At 36.4% G+C, this 10,125-nt stretch overlaps 1 protein-coding gene across 3 annotated transcripts in view; it reads left to right on the forward strand.

Moving 5' to 3' along the window:
• ADAM9 (ADAM metallopeptidase domain 9) overlaps window positions 1-9,490 on the forward strand; it is a 103,294-nt gene extending 93,804 nt beyond the window's left edge. For all 3 annotated transcript variants that reach the window (XR_004347880.1, XM_032618537.1, XM_032618538.1), the window contains 2 exons: window positions 6,075-6,142; window positions 8,097-9,490. Coding sequence is in view for 2 of the 3 variants with exons in the window: in XM_032618537.1 (XP_032474428.1) it covers window positions 6,075-6,142; window positions 8,097-8,190 (162 nt within the window). In the remaining variant the exon portion in view is untranslated. The remainder of the gene's footprint in view (window positions 1-6,074; window positions 6,143-8,096) is intronic.
• Window positions 9,491-10,125: the final 635 nt, after the last annotated feature.

Here is a 10,125-nt window from a genome sequence, read left to right on the forward strand (position 1 = left end):
CATTTTTCTATTACTAGTTTCCAATTGTTCATTACTATGAACAAAGCTAAGATAAACATTCTATATGTTTCTCATGAACATGTGTGAGTTCTAGGACTGTACTAGTACAGTGGTTACTATCCACATGTGGCTATTTAAATTTCATTTTAAATTAAATAAAATTAAGAATTCCATTCCTCATTGACATTTTAAACGCTCGATAGATCATATGTGGCCACTATTGTAGGGACACCACAGACATAGATTGTTTCCATCATTGTAGAAAATTCTGTTAGAGAGCTCTGATTTAGGGGCATACAGGAATTAAATTGCTGGGTTGAAAGATATGTGAATATTTACTGGAAAATGCCAAATTGTTTTCCAAAAAGGTTACACCATTGGGTGATGTACTATCAGTGGTGTATGAGCATTCCTGTCAAACTACATCTTTGCCAACACTTGGTACTGTCAGACTTATAAAGTCTTTCCAGTTATGTGGAGGTAAGATGATTAGATATATCCTTCTAATATGGAATCTCCCAGTTCTTCTCCCTTTTCCTTTATAAAAAAGAAACAAAACTTGTTATGCCCTTTTTCCCCCTTAACCATATATCTCAGAGATTTTTCCATATCACTACATATATAGGATGATCACACAGTCCCTACATATCCAAGTTAGAAATTATATATGTGTTCTTTTTGGTCTTTGACATATTTTTTTCCTTTTTTATAGTGGTAAAATATACATGCCATAAAGGTTGCCATTTTGACCATTTTTAAGTATACAATTCAGTGGCATTAATTACATTCACAATGTTGTGCAATCATCGCTGCTACCTATTTCTAAAACTTTTTCATTACCCCAAACAGAAACTCTGTACCCATGAAGCAATAAGTCCCCATCCCCCACACCCTAGCAACCACTATTCTACTTTTTAAAAAATTGAAATATGGGCTTCCCTAGTGGTTAAGAATCCGCCTGCCAATGCAGGGGACATGGGTTCGAGCCCTGGTCCGGGAAGATCCCACATGCCTCGCAGCAACTAAGCCTGTGCGCCATAACTACTGAGCATGCATGCCACAACTACTGAAGCCTGCACACCTAGACCCTGTGCTCCGCAACAAGAGAAGCCCCACTTGCTGCAACTAGAGAAAGCCCACGCACAGTGATGAAGATCCAACACAGCCAAAAATAATACATAAATTAAATAAATAAATTTATTAAAAAAGTAGTGCAGCCTTGGGGCAGGGTCCTGGTTCCCCCTCAAGGGATATACATAACAAGATCTAAAAAAAAAAAAAAATTGAGATATAATAGACATAACATATAAGTTTCAGGTATACAGCATGATTCAATATTTGTGTATGGTATGAAATGAGCACCACAATAAGTCTAGTTAACATCCATCACCACACATAGTTACAAATTTTTTTTCTTGTGATGAGAACTTTTAAAGTTTGCTCTCTTAGCAGCTTTCAAATATGCAATGCAGTGTTATTAACTATAGTCACCATGCCGTGCATTATATCCCCAGGACTTATTCATCTTATGACTGGAAACTAGTACCTTCTGACCACCTTCATCTGTTTTCACCCATCTCCCTCTCCTGCCTATGTCATTCTGCAATCTGTTCTCTGTATCTAAGAGTTTGGTATTTTTTGGTTTGTTTGATTTTAGATTCCACATATAAGTGAGATCATACAGTATTTGTCTTTTCCTGTCTGACTTATTTCACTTAGCCTGAATGCCCTCTAGTCCATCCATGTTGTCACAAATGGCAAGATTTCCTTTTGTTTGGTGGCTGAATAATATTCTCATATATATATATATATATATATATATATATGCGCCACAGATGGACACTTAGGCTCTTCCACATGTTGGCTGTTATAAATAATGCTGCAATGAACATGGGGGTGCAGATATTTTTACAAGTTAGTGTTCTCATTTTCTTTGGATAAATACCCAGAAATAGAATTGCTGGATCATATGGTAGTTGTGTTTTTAATTTTTTGAGGAACCTCCATACTGTTTTCCATGGTGGCTGTACCAATTTATTATACATTTGCATCAGCAGTGCACAGAAGTTCCCTGTTTTCCACATCAAAATCAAGGGTTGTAAATTAGTGGTATTTACAGTACCAGTTAGGTACTGTATAGGTTTGGCAATACATTTTTGGAAGATTTTATTTAAAATACATGGACATAGGAAATATGTTACCTTTTAACTAATGGAGTTGATTAGGGCCAAGATAATACTTCATTATTTTTGAATTAAAAAAATATAATTTTGACTAGGGCCCAGGGAGCCTGCTGAGCTCCCAGGTCGGTCCCATGCCCTCCAAGTACCCCCCTTCCCTCCCCAGCCACATTGGTCCTGAGGACATAAGAGGGAGGCCAGGGAGATCAGGAGAAGCAGGTGGGAGGGCCCCTCCCAGACCCCAGAGCAGAGGAAAAGGAGAGGAGAGGAGGGCGTTTACCCTGCCCACACGAGCCCAGAAAGCCTGCTGGACTCCCAGGTGAGGTCCCCTGCCCTCTGAGACCAGGGGTCGGGGGCATGCCTGGGCTCCTTCTGTTCCATTGAGCCTAAGCCCCACCCCTTTATCCCCCATCTTTTACAGCCCTGTGGGTCCTAAGCATAGGCCCCACCCACCACTCAAACCTCACCCTTGCTTAGGCCCCGCTCTCCACAGCCAAGGCCTTCCCCCCCGCCCCTGTTTTCTTTTTTTTTTTTTCCTTTTCCCTCCTCCTCTTTTTTACTATTGTGATACTGATGTACCTTCTGGTTGTTGATTCATCTATATTTTTATTTTTACATTCTTTCTAACATATCTGTTAGTTTCCTGGCCTAATTTTATTTTTTGCTTTGTTATTGTTCTTTTTCTCTTTTTTTCCACCCCATGGGGCTTGCGGGATCCTGGTTTGCAAGCCTGGGGTTGGGCGGAAGCTCCTGCGGTGGGAGCTCTGAGTCTGCACCACTGGACTAACGGGAACCTCAGACCCCAGGGGATATTCACTAGAGTGCGGTCTCACAGAGTTCCTCATCTCATCACTAAGACCCAGCTCTATCCAATAGCCTACAGACTCCAGTGTTGGGAGCCTCAGGCCAAACAACCAATAAAACAGGAACACAATCCCATTCATAAAAAAAAAGAGAGACAGCAAAAAAATATGTCATAGATGAAGGAGCAAGGTAAAAACCTACAAGACCAAATAAATGAGGAGGAAATAAGTAATCTACCTGAAAAAGAATTCAGAGTAATGATAGTAAAGACGATCCAGAATCTCAGAAACAGAATGGAAGCACGGATTGAGATAATACAAGAAGTGTTTAACAAGGACCTAGAAGAAGTACAGAACAAACAGAGATGAACAGCACAATATCTGAAATGAAAAATACATTAGAAGGAATCAATAACAGAATAACTGAGGCAGAAGAATGAATAAGTGAACTGGAAGACAAAATGGTGGAAATACTGCCCTGGAGCAGAATAAAGAAAAAAGAATGAAAAGAATTGAAGACAATCTCAGAGACCTCTGGGACAACACTAAACGCACCAACATTCGAATCATAGGGGCTCCAGAAGAAGAGAAAAGAAAGGGTCTGAGAAAATATTTGAAGAGATTATGGTGGAAAACTTCCCTAACATGGGAAAGGAAATAGTCACCCAAGTCCAGGAAGCACAGAGAGTCCCATACAGGATAAACCCTAGGAAAAATACACCAAGACACATATTAATCAAACAAAATTAAAACAAATTAAACAAAAATTAAATTCAAAGAAAAAACATTAAAAGCAGCAAGGAAAAACAAAAAATAACATACAAAGGATTCCCCATAAGGTTATCAGCTGATTTTTCAGTGGAAACTGCAGGCCAGAAGGGAGTGGCAGGATATACTTAAAGTGATGAAAGAGGAAAAGCTACAACCAAGACTACTCTACCCAGCAAGGATCTCATTCAGATTCAATGAAGTCAAAAGCTTTTCAGACAAGCAAAAACTAAGAGAATTCAGCACCACGAAACCAGCTTTACAACAAATGCTAAAGAAACTTTTCTAAGCGGGAAATACAAGAGAAGAAAAAGACCCACAAAAGAAACCCCGAAAACAATTAAGAAAATGGCAATAGGAACATACATATCAATAATAACCTTGAATGTAAATGGATTAAATGCCCCAACCAAAAGACACAGACTGGCTGAATGGATACAAAAACAAGACCTGTATATATGCTGTCTACAAGAAACCCACTTCAGACCTAGGGACACATGCAGACTGAAAGTGAGGGGATGGAAAATGGTATTCCATGCAAATGGAAATCAAAAGAAAGCTGGAGTAGCGATACTCATATCAGATAAAATAGACCTTAAAATAAAGACTGTTACAAGAGATAAGGAGGGACACTACATAATGATCAAGGGATCAATCCAAGAATAAGACACAACAATTATAAATGTTTATGCACCCAAATAGAAGCACCTCAATACATAAGGCAAATGCTAACAACCATGAAATGAGAAATCGATAGTAATACAATAATAGTAGGGGACTTTAACACCCCACTTACACCAATAGATAGATCATCCAAACAGAAAATAAATAACGAAACACAAGCTTTAAATGACACAATAGACCAGATAGATTTAATTGATATTTTTAGGACATTCCACCCAAAAGTGGTAGAATACACTTTCTTCTCAAGTGCACATGGAACATTCTACAGGATAGATCACATCCTGGGTCACAAGCCTCAGAAAATTTAAGAAAATTGAAATCATAGCAAGCATCTTTTCTTGACCACAGCACTGTGAGATTGGAAATCAATTATAGGAAAAAAACTGTAAAAAACACAAATACGTGGAGGCTAAACAATACGTTACTAAGGAACCAAGAGATCATGAAGAAATCAAAGGAGAAATAAAAAAAGTACATAGAAACAAATGACAATAAAAACATGACGACCCAAAATCTATGGGATGTAGCAAAAGCAGTTCTAAGAGGGAAGTTTATAGCAATTCAATCTCACCTCAAGAAACAAGAAAAATCTCAAATAAACAATACACTTTTAAAACAACTAGGGAAAGAAAAACAAAGAAAACCCAAAGTCAGTAGAAGGAAAGGTGTGGTGGAAAGGGAACCCTCCTACACTGTTAGTGGGAATGTAAATTGATACAACCACTATGGAAAACAGTATGGAGGTTCCTTAAAAAACTAAAACTAGAACTACCATATGACCCAGCAATCCCACTGCTGGGCATATACCTGAGAAAACGAAAATTCAAAAAGAGTCATGTACCACAATTCATTGCAGCACTATTTACAATAGCTAGGACACAGAACCAACCTAAATGTCCATCAACAGATGAATGGATAAAGCGGATGTGGCACATGATATACAACAGAATATTACTCAGCCATAAAAAGAAACGAAATTGAGTTATTTGTAGTGAGGTGGATGGACCTATAGTCTGTCACAGAGTGATGTAAGTCAGAAAGAGAAAACAAATACCATATGCTAACGCATATATATGGAATCTAAAAAAAAAAAAAAAGGTACTGATGAACCTAGTTGCAGGGCAGGAATAAAGAGGTAGACGTAGAGAATGGACTTGATGACATGGTGTGGGAGGGCGAAGCTGGGGCGAAGTGAGAGTAGCATCAACATATATACACTACCGAATGTAAACTAGTTGGCTGGTGGGAAGCAGCAGCATAGCACAGGGAGATCAGCTCTGTGCTTTGCGATGACCTAGAGGGGAGGGTGGGAGGGACACGCAAGAGGGAGGGGATGTGGGGACACATGTATGCATATGGCTGATTCGCTTTGTTGTACAACAGAAACTAACACGGTATTGTGAAGCAATTATACTCCAATAAAGATCTATTAAAAAATATATACAATCTTAAAAGAATTAAATATTCTACACTCAGTAGCAAAGACATGTTGAATAAGCGAAGTATTTTAAAATGTCAACATTAATAGTCATCTATTAATTGATTTTTAAATAGATTGATTACTTTTATATGGAAAATAAACTTTATAGAAAATATATTTATGAGTGCACTGTGGTAATAACTTTTTTTTCCTTTTTAGCCTATATATGCAAACAGATTTCCAGTACCAACTTATGCAGCCAAGCAGCCTCAGCAGTTCCCATCAAGGTCTGAAGTGAATTTGCTTAGATTACTTGACCAGAATAAAACCCAGGGTTAATGTCTAAATAGTTCTCTTGTATTTTTAATTTAATTTAGGACAAGGTATTTGCTGCTAACAGTTTAGATAGAACACAGTTTGCAGAAAAACTTTTAAGAGCTTTTATATAAGTTTTGTCATATTAATGCAGTGTCAGAATGAAATTTTAAAGAAGCCCAAACAAGACAGTCAACAGCTGCTGTAGCCTTTGGAGTCTGTAAGATTCAGAAGCAACGACCTTTAAAATAACCAGCAATGGGAAATCAGATAGGCTGGACCAGCCTTCTTATTAGGAACAGCTAGAAAAAAGCTAGACAATATAAGAAAATATGTATTTCAAGGCATCAGAAAACTACCAAGGAAATGAGAGATTATGGGACTATGGTCCAGGAGAGGAAGGCAGTCCAGAGATAATCTCAGCTTTTGGGACCATTTTTCATCCTAGACTGTAAATATCTACCTATTCTGAACGTGAGAGGATAGGAAGCTGAGGAGAGCTTTCAACAAACTCATAGGGATGAGGGGACAAAGACTGGAGCCCTGTCAAGGAGGTGGTACCCTGGCGAATATCCCAGTCTTTGTGTTGGGACCCCAGGATAAGGGTGAATCAGACCCTCAACTTATTTCCTGCAGTTTTATTTTTTTTTTTAATGTTTGGCCCCCAGTTTAAAAAGCTAGACATATAAGAAAAGAAAATGTGACTAAAACCAAGAAAAGCAGACTCAGAGGGTATGCAATTAATATCAGAGGTGGACTTTAAAGTAACTATGATGATTACATCACCGAATTAATAGTCAAGATTGAGAATTTCAGCACAAAACTAGATGTGCTGGACTTAAAAACCTAAAGAATTAAATGGAAATTCTAGAACTGAAGAACACAAGAAAAATAAAAGACTCAGTGGATGGGCGTAACATCAGCAAGAAAGGAGAAAATTTATTATAACATTTTGCATCACATAAAATACATCTCACCCCTCCCACCCCGCAAAAGTCCTTTAAATTACAATTGAATTGCACACTGAGTAGTATCCTCAAGTATAATCTTTATTATGCAGTGAGAGTGTACTGAAATCCACCTGAACCTCAGGAGCAGATTATATAAATAGTGAGACACATATTCACCATGTAAAGTTCTAGTATGTTATTGGAATAGAGGTGTACTAGAATTGGATGAAGAAGTTAGGGAAGAGTATCCACAGGTTAAAGCATGAGAACTGAGAAGGACTGGTATAGAAGTCATAGCAGGTTTAATTCTCAGAGTGGAAATTATATTTGAGAGAGCTGGAATTTCAGTTCTATGCATGTATGTAAGGTTTATACTTAGTTGTGATTTGCTCCCCTTAAATCCTAACAGTACAAGAGGTGCTTAATTCACATAGTATCTTCACTTGTCTTTTACAATTTGTCTTTTCTATTTCATGTACTGTCCTTTTTTTTTTTTTTTTTTTTTTTTTTTGCGGTACGCGGGCCTCTCACTGTTGTGGCCTCTCCCATTGCGGAGCACAGGCTCCGGATGCACAGGCTCAGCGGCCATGGCTCACGGGCCCAGCCGCTCCGCGGCATGTGGGATATTCCCTGACTGGGGCATGAACCCGCGTCCCCTGCATCGGCAGGCGGACTCTCAACCACTGCGCCACCAGGGAAGCCCCTCATGTACTGTCCTTTTTAAACACATATACACCAGAACCTTTGTACGTTGTTGATTATACACTAGCATGACTTTAAGGTAGTTACTCCATTTTAGACTCCGATTGGAGACTTTTAACCATTACATATCCGATTCGTAGTGATCTCAGAATATAAGGTACCCTTAAGAATTGTCAGTGATGTCAAGAATGGTGTTATGTTGGGCTTGTAATGAAGGTAGCATTATTTCATACGGTTGAAACATACGATTAACTGTCTTTCTTCCCCCTCACAGGCCGCCTCCACCACAACCGAAAGTATCATCTCAGGGAAATTTAATTCCTGCTCGTCCTGCTCCTCCACCTCCGTTATATAGTTCCCTCACTTGATTGTTTTTTTTTTTAACCTTTCATTTTGCAGACATCTTCAGGGAACTGAGCTAATACTTTTTTTTTTCCTGATATTTTCTTGAAAAACCTTTCTTCCTGCTGCAATTATGAATGAAAACAAAATACCACCAAACAAACTTTATTAATACAGAAAAACAGAACTTGAGTAGTGGGAAATGAGAAACAGAAGAAATGCAGTAAAGCCAGGGAATTTAGAATAATATTTTCATTTCCATTACTGAATACATTTTATTCGGTCATCTGTGAGGTTAATGCACCTGACATGGATTATGTTATTTGAACACGTTACTGTAGTGATTTTCAAATTAACTGTATTGGTTTAAGTTTTGTCATTATGTGCTTAAATGTAATTCTGAATTTTGACCTTAGTTATCATTAATGTAGTTTCTGATTGAACATGTAATAACCTAATACCTGTGAAAACTAATTAGCTGTCAATTAATATCTAATATTTTTAACCTTGCACAGACTAATAATCATCACACACTAGAATTTTGTGTATCTCATTCACTACATGAATAAAGGAATACTCTGTCTTCAGAAGAATGCACAAAATACAGAATTAAGATACCATAATATAAATTTAAAAGTGCAAAAACACACTAAAAGTGTGTATGTGTATACTTACACACAGTTATTATCTTCCATTTTAATGAACATTCTATGGATATATGATTCTATGGATTCTATGGATAATAGATTCTGTGGATCTATCTATGGATAATGAATATTAGAAAAGTTAATTTAATAATAGAATTTCTATTATGAATCATGTTAAAGCATAGCATCCTTTTACAATAGCATTGTTTTAAATTAATTATAAACTTTAAGGTACGAAGTATTTAATAGAACTAATCAGATACGCTGTTGATTCTTGGCTGTAATAAAAAGCAGGAACAATTATAATATCTTCAATCAATTGAGCTATCATAAAACCACTTGAGAATTTCATAAGCACTTTAATTTTAAGTCCAAAATCTGAAACTTCAAAGATTGCTATTAATATAATTTAGAATGTTTACATTTACTAAGGTGTGCTTGATAATGTCTCTGTTGACACTAATATTTTTAAAGAAATTAGGCTGGAGAAAGGAAGGAAGAAAAAGTTTTCTTAGATAAGTGCAAAAAAGTTAGTGGTATCTGTGAGTTATTGTCCCAGCTATGATAAAAAAATGAATTTTTACTGTGGAAGAAATGGTATGAATGATAAAAATTTAAGCACCTAAATTTTTTTGGTAATTTTTCATAATAAAGTTTATTAATAAGTTTATTAACTGAATTTCTTTAGTTTTTAAAAAAATTTTGGTTTGTGTATACATACATATACAAACATAAGATTTACCGTAAATAAAATACTTGAAATTCTGATTTGTGTTGCCCAGTAATTTCTTAAATACTCAGCTATTTATAACCTTATTAATTAAAACATTATACTAATTTTCCAGACTTCTGCCAAATTGTGAACAGTGGCTTTCTGTTAAAAAGAAAAACAGATTGGTTTTGAAGAAGACACACATCTGTCTTCTGAAGATGGTACATTATTTTAACAATCAGGTACATATTAAAAATTGTAAACAGTCCCAAATAAAGATTCTTCATTTCAATTTAAATCTCTGAATGAATTAATATACGACCAAAAATGTTTGTGTTTGTCACTGAGATAGTCCCACAGTTTTTGCACAGCTTTGCAATTGTCATTCATATCACTGAAATTTCACAGTTGGTAATATATTAACTATGCAACTTAAAACTTTTTTCAGAATTAGATAATTCCTTGGATCTTTGAATATTTAGAAAGTTTTTCTAAAAGACTGTTGATCAGTCTGAACTTCTTTTGCTTTTATATATATTTTTACATATTTTATATTCTTTTCACTTAGGTTTGTCCTTGATTTATCTTGGATTGTTATTAAA

The sequence above is a fragment of the Phocoena sinus genome, chromosome 21, assembly GCF_008692025.1.
Source record: "Phocoena sinus isolate mPhoSin1 chromosome 21, mPhoSin1.pri, whole genome shotgun sequence".
In the NCBI taxonomy this organism is placed as follows: domain Eukaryota; kingdom Metazoa; phylum Chordata; class Mammalia; order Artiodactyla; family Phocoenidae; genus Phocoena; species Phocoena sinus.